Raw genomic sequence first — 15,672 nt, 5'->3', positions numbered from 1 at the left:
GCCCTCCGCCGCATGGATTCCATTGAAATTGTGTCCGACTCAACTGTGCACTCTCAATTTTGCCAGCTGTCACGGGCTTTTGTCCTCTCTCAGATTCCCTTCATTCTTCCACATCCCAATTCTTGGGTCGCACAAGAAAAAAAAAATTACCATTCCGATCGACAGGGCAGAATTTCCCAGTGTCTCCCCAGAAGACGAAGGAAATCAGTGGCCCAGAAGGAGGACAAAGACTCTAATTTATTTGTTGGCACTGTCTTTTATGTGCTTATCACAGCCAATAGTTTCCATGCCTGGCCGAGAGGAAAATCTCCAGACGCTGCACTTCTCTGGGGTGCCTGAAAAACCACCCGAAATGTCTCAGGAGCAAATCCCAGAAGTGGCTTCAGCTGTTGCGAGATATTTCTCTCTGTCTCAGCAAATAATAAATCCCGAATTGTGGTGACGATTCATTTCCTTAAAACGAGCGCGCGCACCCTTCAAAATTGGGAATGAATATTTGATTTTTCCCATCTCCCTCACCCCCTCTCGCCACTGTGGTATCCTCGATGGCCCTCAGAGTGCCAGCCACAACGGACGCTCTCGACAACTTTTCCTCAACATCGAGAGCTCACATGCAAGTCTCAAGTGGCTGCACCGCTCCACAAACATTACCCGGGCGTCTTGAGATTTTTGACGATTCTCTCGTCGCCCAGAAAGGGTGAGGGAGCGGAAATTGAAATGGGAAAACATGCCCATGTTCCTTAAGGACGCCCAAGAGCACTTGCCATTGATGGCGTTTCGATTCCTCATCCACAGGCGCTCTGCAAACCTTCACAGAATTCCTGACACTTCTTGCGCGCTTGTCGCAAGCGATTTAGATTCTCATATTGTGAAGAATTTCAAGGTTTAGAGAATTCAGCGACTGAAAAATGAGTGTAAAACTCAAAGGGGAGTTCTTAATTGAATTTATTAATTATATCCATTGAACTAACCTTGAATATAACCGCCAAAATGGGTTTCACTTTCAGACGTTTGAAGTCGTTAAGCTAAAATTGTAACGAATTTTGAGAAATCCTTTCAAACGCCTTCTAATCCGTTTATTCTAAATAATTATTTTGTCAATTGTTCAGTTTTTTTAATAATATTTATTCGAATTTTTGACTAAAATATAAATCTCAACAGTTTTTTCAGTAGTAAAACAGATAAAGAGCTATAAAAAAAACATAAGACGTAAATTTGTAAAAAATTGATTTTTTATAGTTTCCGACTCACCCATCGATGAAATATAAAAAAAAATTCCAAGTTTTCTCCTTAAGAAGTCCTAAACAATTCTTTGGAATCTCTTAATGTTATGTTTGAGATTATAATGAATAAAAAATTACCCAGAAAAGCTGTATATGGAAAGTAAATTCTCAAGAAAAAATTGAATAAGAATGACGGTTGAAATTAATTTTGAGACTTTTTAGTCGTATTATCTGCCCCTTGGCAAAACCAACCCTTTTAAGGCATTAATTCAATGCTTAAGGCAGTTCTAAGAGCTCTTTTCAGTATCAAAAGATGTCTAGATAGAACAAGATACTTGACATCTTAGCCCATAAATTCATCTGTTCACACAATTTCCGAGAAATTCTATCCCTTATAAATTCTGTATCTATATTCTTTGTGAAATGAATTCCACCATTTTGCCTTTTTATCAATTAAAATGTGGCTCCACGTGAAATTGAGCCATCAAATTGATCGGAGAAGAAAGAGAGAGTATCAAATTCCCATCGTAAAAGTTGAGATGAAATTCCCGAGATAGCATGTTAAAATGCTTTTTGGAAATACCAATTTAATAAATCACATTAAAGGCAAGAGCACAAGAGGGAGAGAAGCTTAAACAATGGGAAAACCGAGCAATTTCCAAAGTATTGCGGAATCTATCAATTTGCCAGGCATTTGAGTGATTTTCCGAGTATGAATTTATTCAGGAGAGAATCTTCTGCTTTCATTTGCCGATGTTATTCATGAATTGCGATGAATAAGTAAATGCATTCATATTGTCGCTCTTGTGGTTGCACTCAATGTGGACGCTTTCTTAATGAAAATCCCATCAAGAGGTGCCATTGAGCAAATTTCCATTCTGTCCTGCAGAGCAAAACCCACAAACGCACCGCTCAATCCTGTCTGCACTGTCAGAAATCCTTTGCACGAGTGGCAAGTCTTGTGGCAAAACACACTGGTGACAAAGTAGGATTGGCTGATAAGTCGATTTGCCTCCTCGGCAGAGATGATAAGGAGCAGAAAACAAAGACGACAGGAAAAATGGTAAATTTATTTTGCTGTTTATCACTCACTTTTGCTGCGACACAATTCGCCACATGATAAAAACACTTGTATTCTTTCCACATGGACGAACACAAAAAAAAACCCACCCAAAATTCCAACTCGACACTTTTGCAAACACAGCAACTATGCCGAGCTTGTATTGATTTTGTGGCTTCGACTAAAAATTCCGTATTGTGCGGCCTTTCTTCTCCCCCAACAGCCAAAACCCCGGGTCCTTCCGACTGTGAAAATTGCCTTGTTTTGCCATACAGGCGAGTCATGAATGTATTTCACTGTATTATGTATTTGCTGTTTGGCCGTGTGACATGAATGGAAAATCATTGGGCTGTGCACATCAGAGGAAATTGCGGACAGTTTCAGCCAATGCCGTTGCGCTTTCAATTTTCCTACCAACTGTCCGAGTCTCACTGGACATCCTTGTGAGAAAAGGGGGGTGATTTGCAGTGCGACTTGCGAGACGGGAGGACCTTCTGACCCACGTCACGAGTCACCTTGCGTCCAGGGACGCAGATATGACTTTGTGAATGCAAAACGTATCATCTTTGAGCTCCGTTCGTGTTCAAAGAGATCCCATCTTCCGTCCTTGCTCTCATTTGTGCATTCATAAGGACACGGTTAGAAATGGAACTGCAAAAGACATGATTTTACCAAGTAGTTTCGGGGTATTTTGAGGTACAAATGCATGTTAAAAATGCTCGAATCTCTGGAGTTTGTGGGCCGATTTTGATAATCTTAAGTGCATATGAAAGATAATTTGATTCTTAAAATTTTTTCACTTTACATAAAAGTTCGTCAGACACTCACAAGAGGCGCTGGAATAGTACATAGCATCAAAGCACATTGGAATTGAATTTTAAAGTATCAATTTGAGATACTTTTGTTCAAGAAAAGCTACTCTTCCTGCATTAAAGATAGTTTAAGAGAACTTTTTTAGCTTTCGAATGTGAATTCCACTGTGCAAATCAGCCCAAAAGCTATTCATCTAGAGATATTTCTTCGCAAGGCAGAAATTTCGGGTGTAATTATTATAAATTAGGCTGAATTATTGCAAATTTGGGTAATTTACGTCGGTAATTCGCTTTTATAGTCACTCCAGACTATCATGAGGCACTTTTCTCATCCGTCACGACCCTCACTGTGATATTTAACCCAATCCTCGCATGAGAACCACTTAATAATCCCTCGAATGCGTGGCAATTTTATCACCACGAGAGTCTGAGTATCACTGAAGTGTTTGGAATTTGATCCATCATATCTGGCACTAATCAGAGAGATTTCCATGGGACATGACCTTCGTCAACAGATATTTTGACTAATAAAAAATCAATAAAGCCCAACACGCTTCACGAGATATCGTCTGGCGAGGATTCCATGACCCGCAACTCATTAGGCGGAAAAGACAACTCGAAATATAAATGCATTAATATTACTAGATAATTACGAGGGCTGTAAATCAGAGAGAGAGAGAGAGAGAGAGAGAAGTTTCCTGGAGATGCTCGAGAGTGTGAAATGTATTTGATTCACCCTCAAGATTACTTATGAATCAATGAATCTCAAATCTCCCCGGAAGATTTCCATAAATAAATTCCCAATAAATTTCCATCACGCTCTCAATGCTTGACTATGGATTTTTTTCTTCTTTTTTGGCTCATGCACACGATAAGCTCAAGTCAAATGGTTGGGATTTTCTAAAGCGATATTACCATGATCAAATAGATTTTCCGCGCGCGCAAAGACTTTCCATCGTAGGTTGGGATCATTAAAATTTCAAATAGCAAATATTCCATTAACTTTTCACGGGATTTCGCCGTCTGTGAAAGAGGGTATTGTTTCACCATTGACGCAAATTCCTGCACAGTGAGCCTTGTGGCAATTACAGAATTTATTATTGATGAACGAGAGTGGATTTGGGGTGGGTTTTGGGTGGTGAAATCACTTGAGAATAGCTCGAAATGTGTGGAGAAATCAGAGGGTGAAAAAGCAGACAAATTCGTAGGCTCAGAGCTCTCTGATTTCTCTCCTTCTATTTTGGTCACTCATCATGCGCCAAGCAATGAATATTCTCTTCATAGCTTCGCAGAAAATTGAACAGCAATTTCAGGAAACTCCGCGGAGGTCCTCGAATTTGACACCCACATTTGGTGCGCCTCTTTTGTCTGTGCACTTTCCCGGAAAAACTCATCTCGCGGCTGAAGAAAGCCACGATGCAGAGGGATAAATTACACGTCCACGTGCTTTGTCATCCGATCTGTGCACTGTTGTTGTTCCTCTCCTTGTCATGGCATTATTAATTCAATTGAATGCAGAGAGAGAGAGGCAAAAAAGCCATCACAAAGTGCCCCCTTTCATCCGCCCGCGTCATTTTACACTCATTTACTGCGGCAATTACATTATTAAATTGACGTTTCAGTCGTGTTTGTTTGCGCGCATCCCAAGAATCGGATAAAAATACTCTCGCGCAGCTCTTCAATTGAATGCCATGGAGTGGATGCACTGGAGAGTGGCTGAGATAATTCTATTTTCGAATGCCGGACGAAAGTTCTTATTTAATTGAGCGACTTCAATTGGGAAGCAAAGGCTTCTCAGCTCTTCATTCCTCAAGACTTGCCTCTGTGCGTCGCTTAGGAAGACTGTGGATCTAAAAAAGAATAGGATATGAGAGTTTGGGGCAATTTTAGATACAAATCGAAACTTTCAACTTGATTTCTAATTTACTGTAATTGTTCAAATTGAAATGAATTCGGGGAAAAGCTGGGAAAAAGCACAAATTGACATGAGATTTCATGAAAATGGGAACCAATTTCAGGACAAATTGCAAAGTATATTTAGTTAAATAATCACGCTAATTTTGGTTTTGCCGGGAAACAGAAAAAACGACTCGTTCTCTGCCCCGGTCTCCCCTACACACACACACACACACACTTCAAAGCCTTGTCACACCGCCGATTTCCTTTAATTCCTCCCCCGAATAAACCCTGAGATTTCGCCGTGTAACTCTTCGCTCACCGGCGAAGCGGGCGTCGTTCTGAGGGTGTGTTAAACTCCCAAGACGAGGAAATCCATTTGACGATGTGGATTGTGCAGCGGAGCGGCGGCGATAATGAATGCAGGACACGTGCCAGGATATTTCCAGAGCCGCCGGCAAACTCCATGGCCTCACCCTCAAGCGTCAAAAATAACAACCAACAAATTGGCGCCTCGACGCGAGGGTTCATACGGAATTCCGTGTGGGTTTTGCACTCCGGCCTCTCGACCCCGATAAAAATCAATGGCTTTATGAATTTATTCCTCCTCACTGAGCGTCTGACTTTTCTGCCAAATGCGATTTTCGTGTTTGTGCGCGCGCCAAAAGAGGCCCCCAAAACGCATGCAAAGCCGCCGCCAATCAATGCAGAAATCACAATATTTCCACAAATTACACTTTCTCTCTGCGGATCTGCACGGAATTCCTAAAATGCTCGGAAAGGGGAAAAACCTTTGGCGACACTTGGTGGATAAAAATGTTGTTGCATGGCTGAAATACTGTGCAAAACACCCCACTCAGAAGAATTTCCAGCACTGCGACGCTTCCAGAGACAACACTTGATAGTCTGAAGAAGGCGGAGTGAAATTCTTGGGAAATGCTCACCATTTCTGCTCGATTGATACCCAATCAATACTTCCAACGAAACATCCGCAAGAGAGACTATTTGTTTGTCATTTGTCGACAATTAGCAGGGTTCGTGATACCGCAGAATGTCTGATTGATATCAGGGGAATTGCATTTCAGCCTTTGCCGCACGAAAGGTTGGATTTATTGCACGCCGAGTTGGTTGGAAAGTGCTTTAGAACATCGTAAATTTCACCCTGATCAATCAGGTTTAGAATATTCTAAGCGGTTCTAGAGGTTTTGGGTGTATTTTAGAGCTCAATTAATGAGTTCACTCATTAGTTTAAGGCGCTCTGGACATGAAAAGACGCTCCAATTAAGTGCTTTTCGCGCGTGCAAGTCAAAACCCCATGAAATCCTTGGCTCTTAAAGGTGTGCAGCAGAAATCAAAGTGCGCACGAAAAGCTCTGGAGTGTTTTCCTGAATATGTGGAGCATCTCCGTGGGTTTGCCATTAATTTTAGATGAAGCTGCAGCGGGTTCAGCTTTTAATTTGCCCGAATGCGGGGTGAATCAATTGGTGTGCAATGACTGGTGAAGGATGGCTGAGGTGCAAAGCAGTCGAGGCGTTCATTAAACATTCACAACCACCAATAGGGATCTTGTGTGCTATCTCTGGAGTGCAGAAAGGACTCCGAAGGATGCGTTGCATCGCCGAGATGAGGAAAAGAAGCGCTCGAGCTCCTCTTTTCATCTTCTGTGTGAAATGTGTGCAAAAGACGAGAAAGAGCGTGGCCAGAGTTGGAGAATGTTTACCCGTACACTTCTTCCTTTTCTTTTCACTTAATAGTTGTGGGATTTACATTTTCCCTGTGATGTGGATTTCCCACACCGAGAATGCTGGTCGAAGGGTGGAAAAGTGTATTGATTTTTCCCTGGCTCTGTATCAACACAAGAGAAATGTATAGGCAATGTTTGGGTCTTTCTATTTAGCATGATCAAACCTCAGCCTTATTTGTAATTCACAGATTGCGGGGCGCACTTCGATTGCTTGGGAGACAAGAGGACTGTGTAATTTGTCGCAAAGAATCTCTCGAGTTGTTCTTTGAAGAGGTCCTCTCTCTCTCTCTCTCTCTCGTCCTTCACCGAGATATCGATCTCCCGAGGCGCCAAAAGGGATAAAGTGCCAGGGATGAGGAGGAGTGGATGGAAAAAAGAGCCGTGCATGCTGATGAGCGTCTCGGGGATTTCTCAGGCCAGTCACATCCACACAATAAAATCAAAATTCACAAAAGACACCCCATTTCTCTCGATGGATCCTGTTTGCACTGCAGTATCGCCGCCATCCATCAGGATAGCGGCGTCATTCCTCATGCCGAAGACACGCCAGCTGGGGTAATTTGGGATCCCTTTTTTCCACACTCTTCGAATTAATTAGACGGAAATTTCTCAGCGCGATTGGGACCAATTCGAGGACTTAAGGTGTCGTTTTGTAGCTCACTGTCGATACTTAATAGGGTGGGTCATTAAGATAAGGGCAAAAGACTCAACGCCAAGCGATTGATATCGCGAGATAAATAAGGACAAAGAACCCTGTTGTTTGTTTCAGATATTGAGAAGAGGAATGAAAAATTTCACAGCAATAAAAACTGGCAACTTGAGGGCTGCATTGAAAACCGAACAGCATGAAATACTTTAAGCCACGCCCACTCTCAAGCTCCGCCCAGAATGTAATGATAAAGAAGAACTGAAACTGAACAACAGATTGCAATGAACTCTTAAGAGCTCCAAAAGAAGGATTTGTAACGAATTATTAGAAAGGTTTTAGCTGAAAACTCAAAAGTAAGCTGTTCTTTGAGGACAGAAGAGATGACTTTGTCCTAGTTCACAATGAAGGACAAAATCAATTTCCTTCTGCCACTCTCTTCGCCATATTCCATAGTCTTTGTGTTGACTTAAGAATGTTCCATTAATTTGCCCTTCTGGGGTGAAATAATCAGAGTGCGTTATGAAGTTCTTGGACGATGTGAAATGCAATTTTCATGGCAATAAATCCCGTCACAATAGCACGATTTATGGGACACAATCTGACGGCTGCACCCGCAATAGAGTCGATTCTGAGGCGAAAATGATGGCAAAAGTTTGAGTCATTTGAGAGGAAAAAATTTTAGGGGGAGATTCTGGAGAAAATGAGACATTTGTTATTTTTGAAATTTCACTCATTTCCTCTCTTTTCACCTCCGGTGCTTCTGCCCAGAGTTGCGCACAGCTAGATGAAAGATTAATGGTGATTTTATGCCCCACTGAATGCCTATTGGAATCAAAGAGAACCTGAATTTTTCAATTTACCCTTCACAAATGCGGTGGGGAAAGTGAGATGGGTGAGGAATTATTATGTAAATTGAATGAACACTTCTTCTCTGCGGTCTGTTGACGGTTCATTTTGAAAGGCGGCCCGAAGGATCGGAGACAGAGTGGGAAATCATGAAAATGAAATTCAATCATTCTGTATAACTAATCGCCCAATTTGTTGTTCGTGTCTGCGCACCCTCTCTCTCTCTCTCGCATCCTCATGGGAATATGTTATTATTAGTGCCATAAAATGCCAAAATATCGCATTACAATGTCAGATGCCAGGCCTTGGGCCTCGGCATATACACACTTCTTTCCGCCAGTCTGTGCACAGTCTGGAGCATTTGCCCGCGGACAAGTTATTTATACGATCCTCACACTTTTCCATTTAGTCACACCAGAAGAGCTAGAGTTGCGATAGTTGCTAGATTCGAAGGGTTGCGGCAAGTCTTGCCGACGGAGTTTCCTGCCCGGAATCATCGCTGACAGGAGGAATTTCTCTTTGGGGAAACATTGGGCCGGAAGCAATGGTTTTGGCGGCGCTTTCCCAAACATTCACTTTCCAATTGTCCGTGGCATTCCAACGTCATTATCTCACACATCCCCCTCCCATCTTCCCACCCCCATCGCCACACTGACATGCCGAATGGCCAGCGTGTGGAATGCTGAATATTTATGGGTGAGAAATTGAGGCGAAGAGCTCGCGGTGATTAAAAATCCAACTGATGAACCCTTCGGCTTAAGTCTCTGCATGAGAAAACATCTCAATGGCCTTCTTTCTTGCCACGCGATGAATCTCGAGATTTCCACCACACTTCATTCTCTCTCTCTCTATCCCAATTTATTTCTTAATTTTTATTGCTCTCTTATGAATTTCTCTAATTAACTTCCCAATTTTGGCGCGCTCAGGCTCAAAATTTCCAGCTGACAAAAAACAGACCACAAACGCCTAAATTGTCCCACCCGAAGAAAAGGCAATTATGTGGCATTTGTTGAGAGAACTTCTCTTGAGCAAAGAAACACACATTCTCAAGCATCGCCCAGTTGGTTTTCCCATTGCGTCAAACGATATTGTGCCTGTGAGAAAATCAATTTGAATGCGCGCCTTCGACACTTTTCCCCTGAAACACCACAGGAAATCCACTTAAGCTTGAGCTTTTTTGTCATCAGCATCAACATTAATAGCCTTGCTAATTGCCTGGGATTCATCACACTTTTGCATGTTCTCAATTTCTGCTCCATTTTGTTTTAATTTTTTATTTTCGATCAACGAAAAGTGGAATTTGAGCGATATTTAAAAGTTCAGAATGAATTCTGTTTCAATGAATATTTTAATTAATTGAATTTAATTGGCATAACTACGTTTATTCACAATTTGTCGTATGCTAAAAATATTATCTATGGGTTTTTCCGAGAATTCCATAACGAAGCTGATTTGAATATGTCTGCAGAATTGGTATTAATTGAAGCAATGTTTTTTGTTTAAATAAAAATCTGACAAAATATGAAAGTTCAACTTCACAATTGCACCCGAAATAATTTCTAGACGACCAGAAATACAATTAAAATGTGGTTTTTGTGACAAAATAACAAGTTTTTAATGAGTTTTAATGCACTTTATATTACAAAATTCACAAACTCACTTACTAAATTAATATTAAAATGAATTATTAGCAAAATTCTGCTCTTTGCATTATATTTTCGACCTAAATTCACTTTCTCAGCAATAGGAAAATCCTCTTAATAAACTTTGCTAATTGCAAATTGCGCAAATTTATCCACTACAATACTTGAGTGAGTATATTTCACGATAGTCATCTCTTGGGGTGTTCTTTTGTGCTTGAAATAACTCAAATGTGCCACAAATCCACGTCACACTTTTAATCAATTTTCCTGGCCGCAGGAAATCACTTCACTCGTGCTTCTTTTGACTCAACCGACACCCATAAAATCCCCAAAATGTGGTGGAAATCAGTGAAAAAGTCACTCAATCTTCCATTGTTGGTCGGGGTTTTTTTTGGGCAAACGCCATATTCGGCAAGAGTCCTCGCCATTGTGGCTATGCTAAATTATGTTGACGCTTGTGATTTATGGCAGTTCAATGGGAAATGTGTAATAAAACAACTAATGGCTCAACGTGGGTCTTCCGACGATCCTCGACACGTGGCACAGCAATTGTTGATGTGTTGTGAGCAATTGTGCAAATACTGCACTATTTGCTCTTCTCACCACGCCTATAATGAGCGCCTGTCGCAGCGCAAGACGCGGAGGATTCTTCGGCAGAAGGCTGGAAATCCGTGTCGCAAATATCGATGGATTCAGAGGTCGCAATTGGAGGGAGGAAAAGCATCACGTAGATTCCTTAATACGTCAATTGAGTGGGTGATTTTCCCTGATTCGAATGAGAATGTTGGCTTTGCCATGTGCCAAAAAAAAATATACACGAAACATCCATGAACGAGGCAGAATTTGCATATTTATTGGGCGAAAGAATCCCAGCATTAGAATTGTCGCTGAAAGTGCTTTTCTTCTTCATGCGCCTAAGCGAGATGAAAGAACCGCTCGCAATTTGTTTTCTGCCACAGATATTTTTCTCCCTGAATAATTTTCAAATTGGAAAACTTGAGGGGGTGGAAAACCATCCTCTTCTTCTCTTTTCATTCTTTTATGCGTGGCGAATGAGCGCGAGAAAAAAAACACACACACACACAGAGCGGATCAAGTGAGGAAATCTGCCCAAGCCAATGCCAAGCAATCACTTAAGCACTCGAGAATCAGTGCCATCTATTGGCTGGTTGGCGTCATTTGCCATGAAAGGCCAATATTGGCCGTAGTCTTTTGACTCTTCGGGGGGCAAAATCGACACAAGTTGGGATCGATTTGCACAATGGGGACGCCGAAGGTAGCAATTTTCTTAAAGCTCACCCGCAATTAAAGTGAAGCCGGGAGCAAATTGCGGTGACTTTGCTGAAAATCTTCACTGTAATTTAAACCCCTTTTCAACCGCCACCGCTGAGGCTTTTGCTAATGAATTTTTGAGGTTATGCAATTACGCTGAATTGGAAATTAATTGATATTTTACTTTCTCCGAAGAAATGTATAAGAACCCCGAGAAAGAGAGAGAGAGAGGTTATGTTGACGCAGCGATTGAGGTTAAACAAGAAACGAAGCTTCCCACGCTCAACGCCCACCGTGACGAAGGTATGTTTATCAAATATTTGGCCAATTTCACAGTCAAATATTGACATTCACTTTTGAAAATGCACTTAGAGCGCGCTTTCCGCCGCCCCAGAAACTCTCCCACGACAAAAGGTGGAAAAGTCTCATCGGATGGCGCACGAATTTAAGCCAAAAAATGCTTTATGCGAAGCAATCACGAATATCGTGTGTCTCACGGGAAAGTCCGCATTTCGGGGGTTGAATTTGTCCTTCGGATCGTAAGTTGTTCTATTGTGAGTCACTGCTTCTGATGGTGGAAATGCAAAATTTACCTTCGGCGCCCGTCCATAAATCGTTGAGGATGAGAAAAAGCAAACAGCAGAGCGTGCCAAGCTTATCCATGTCGCATGGAGAGTTGTCCTGGAGGTGTTGAGAAGATATCCGAAATTACGTAAGACTGCAACACTGCTAGAAATCAATGTGCAGAGTTATCCCAGGCTCTCTTCCACACCATTGCAATTCATCACGGCGAATGTTCGGTCCTTCTAATGGATCCTCACTCCTCACAACTTCCTGCTCCTTCCCCCCACTCTCGCGCTCACCCTCCCTCTCGCTTGCCAAATTGAGCACACGAGCACAGCACCAAAAGGACACGCGGAGAGTTTGAATTTTTCAGCAATTGTTTTCCCCCCCAAAAAGAAACAACGCACACGAGAAACTTCTACACAGCACAGCACAGTATTGCCAAGGAGAGCATTGAACCACCACAGATCATCATGTTCTCACAATTAACACGGAGAGAAAGGCCCACTCTTGTGTGTCGCCTAAATCAATCGTCACTGAGCGTTTATCTAAACTAACGCCTGTTTATTTATTAGAGACGCCGAGGGGCGACCCAGCACTTCACACTGAAGACAGAGACACACTGGTCACGCGAGAAGGAAAGCACCAACATCAGCACGCCACGGCGCGAATAACCAAACTGAACATCGTGCTCGATGCCACAGTCATTCAACCCCTCGCACTGCCTCTCTTCAACGCGACAAAGAGAGCACAGGCTCTCGCGAGAGCCTCGCTCTCTCCCGCTCTCACTCTCCGGAGTCCATTCATGTGGAAGGAGAGGAGCAATGCGAGAAATAGGGGACGACATTTGGTGGTTTCCAGAGTGCAGTTTGCCAAAACAACGCATTTTTGCATAAAATTGACAGAAATTCTGCAGCGCCACGAGTTTTCGTATTTGATTAGGTGTTTATTCAACACCATCAAATGATTGTTGAAGTGAAAAACGAAAATTATTGCATTTTTAATCAAATTTCATAACATTTTCTGTGTGATATTTGAAAAAACTGTTATTTTCATTATAAAACTTCAAAAAAATGTACATATGATTTTGTTATTAATATAAAAAATGCAAACTCCATTTTAAAGAATTTCCTCGTTCAATTTTAATTTTTTTATTGAGAAATCCAATTCAAAAACTATTCTTAAAACCATAAACAAAAATATTCTGTAGCATTATGAAAAGTTATTTTTTGTTTGATTAGGTTAAAAAAAAGAACATTGAATGATTTTTGTAGAAGGGAAAGAAGAAAAATTAGTGAAAAAGATTTTGAAAAAACATAAATTACTTTTTAACAAATTTTTTATCGTTGATTTTCAATTTTATTCCTGAGCAATCCTATGAGAAAAAAAAACATTTTAAAAAAACTCATTTCTTTTTACTTTTTCGAACACAAAGAGAATTCTTTCGCAAAAGTGCGCTTTGAAAAAATTCCGAATAATTTCTGCCCGGAACTAAAGAGTGAAGGTCTTGACAGCCCTCATGATGTGTCTTCTAATTTCCTTTTCAGCTGATTTACAACCTCTTTGTTGGGTACTCTGGAGTCTTTAGAAATCCACAACCACATTAACCCTGACCGTGAGTCGCTCAAGGATGGCCTTTGAGGCCCACTTTTCCTGGGAAAAACACCACTGAGAAACCCCTCGTCGCGACTGTTTGCTCTAGGCTAGAGTGCAAACAGAGCGAAGTGCTGAGAGCGAGAGAGAGAGAGCGTGTTTTGCCGCATCTCCGAAGTGTTTCCATGCTGAGAGAGTGAAAACACACCGAATTCTCCCCAAACACATTCGCACACGCGGCTGCCTTTCGCCCATTTGCGAGGGGTTGGAAAAAGTGTTCGAGTGCGATTGTCTTGTAATTCGTCGCACTAGCTTGGGCTCGCCTAGTATCGAGAAGTGTATCAATGGTTAGGGCGAGAGAGAGAGTGAGAGAGCAGAGCGTGTTCCGCAGTGTATGTAGCGCAACATAAAAAGACATTTTGGGCATCATAAATCACGCTCAGTGAAATCTACATTTAAAGTCACGGGGTGCCAGGGGGCCGAGGGGCGGTTTTCAGCGCCCGTGGACGAATTAATGGTGATCCGGAGGGTGAGAATTGGCGTGCTTTTTGCGCCCCTCGGCGGCATTATGAGCAACAACAACACAGTCAGCGCGAGAACGTGTGGTTGACACTGAAAAACGTCGCCTAATTACACTCTCTTCGCCACTTCCTCGTCACCCTCGCCGTGCCGTGGCGAAGGGAGAAACGTGGAAAAGTTGGTGGAATTCTTCAAGTACGCAATTTGGGGCGCAAACCTCGCGCAATGGCAAAGAGGAAGCACTCCTGATTACATGACCTAAAGTGGTCTTGAACCAGAGCGAGTGCTTGATTGAAGGATTTTAGTCATTTAATGATGACAACATTCTCCATGTCATGAAATCAAAAGCAACTGTGTCTTTTCTGACTTCTCAAGTGTGTGTGTGCAAATATAAAACGCAGTCTCAGGGATGAAAGCGTTTCATTCGGGGGAAAATGTATGGGACAAATTTGTTCCACTTGACGTTGCAATGTATTCGTTTATATTTTGCAACGCAATAGAATCATTAAAGTTAATCTGTTTCATGTTAACATAAAGTCACTTTTCATACAAGAATTTTCACTAGAAATCTTAGGAATGAGAATCTTGAGACTTTCAAATCAGGCACAATTTTACAAGTCAAACTATAAAACTACTATTAGTAGAAATCATACTTTTGGATGATTTCTTTGGATTTATTTTAATTGTAAATAAAATACTAATTCTAGCGCATCAATTTTCATGCTCAAGTTGAACCTTTGACATGTTTATCGAACATAATCTCAAAAATATTGATTTGGACTTGAAAAATATTTCTTGATCAGCAATTTTGAGTGTCTCCGCAAATTATAAGAGATGATTTTAGGATCTAGATTAAAGAAAAGCCTTTAAAACGGAGTCTTTCAAGATATGTTAATGATATTTTCAGGTTATGGTCGGAAGAGATAACCGAAACAAGAGATTTTAAGTGGATTCCAAAAGTACCCAATGTGTGAAGCAATTTATTTTAGATTCATAAAAAAATGCTTTTTAAAGCCGAACTGCCAAGCAGAAGCACTCCTGAAGACGTCAGCTCGATCCACACTGGAAAACGGAGGCAAAATGGTGTTTTCCGCCAAAATAGACAAATGAAGAGGGCGTCGGGGTGGAAAAGGCGAAGCAGTCACCAATCTAATTGTCTGCTCGTCCTCTCCAGAGTCACCATTATCGGGGATCTCATTTGGAAAAACAACAAGAGCCCGACGATTGCGAGACACCCTCATAACTTTCAAGGGCTTGACAATAAATAAGCCCCCTTTTTGAGAGGCGCAGCATTAATAATTCCAAGGATTTCCACTCGCTCTCTCTCTCTCTCGCTCTCCGTCCTGGTGATGCCCGACGTGTCAAGACTATTCCGCTGAATTGTTAAAGAAGCAAAGATGTGTGTGCCTCCAGTGCAAGCCTGAAAATCCACTTACTTGGGATTTTGAATTTTCACCAAAAATAGATTGTGCGGAGGAGGCAAAGAAGATCCTCTACAATTGCCGCCTGAACACCCGAATTGGCTATTTGGGGAGTATTTTTCGGAGCGAAAAGAGTGTTTCGCCTCGAAAAATCGTCACCTGTTTCTCGCTTTCAGGCGACGAGTTCTTCATTCATTCAACACTCTTGGGTGCGGTAGAAAAAAATCCGAAACGATTATTGCAATTGAAGGGAACCTCTAATGTCTCCTTTTATTTTTGTCCTTCGCACTCAAGGGGCTGACAAGTGGGACACGACGAGACTTTTGATAATATTCAGCTATGGATTCGAGTTGACTTCTTGCGTTTGAAGCTGTTTTGGGAAAATTCAGCGCTTGGAAGTCAATTTAAAGGCAATTCAGCGCATATTCAG

The 15,672-nt window shown here is 41.7% G+C and overlaps 1 protein-coding gene across 1 annotated transcript in view; it reads right to left on the bottom strand.

Annotated features, from left to right (window-relative positions):
* Positions 1-12,367, bottom strand: part of LOC132266095 (protein sax-3-like) — a 51,542-nt gene extending 39,175 nt beyond the window's left edge. Inside the window, exon 1 of the mRNA XM_059766933.1 lies at positions 11,739-12,367. Within this exon, the coding sequence (XP_059622916.1) occupies positions 11,739-11,808 (70 nt within the window). The 5' untranslated portion in view covers positions 11,809-12,367. The remainder of the gene's footprint in view (positions 1-11,738) is intronic.
* Between the last annotated feature and the right edge of the window lie 3,305 nt (positions 12,368-15,672).

The sequence above is a fragment of the Phlebotomus argentipes genome, unplaced genomic scaffold (genome assembly GCF_947086385.1).
Source record: "Phlebotomus argentipes unplaced genomic scaffold, Phlebotomus argentipes genome assembly contig_5, whole genome shotgun sequence".
Classification (NCBI taxonomy): Eukaryota; Metazoa; Arthropoda; class Insecta; order Diptera; family Psychodidae; genus Phlebotomus; species Phlebotomus argentipes.
This window is presented reverse-complemented; position numbering and strand designations above follow the sequence as displayed.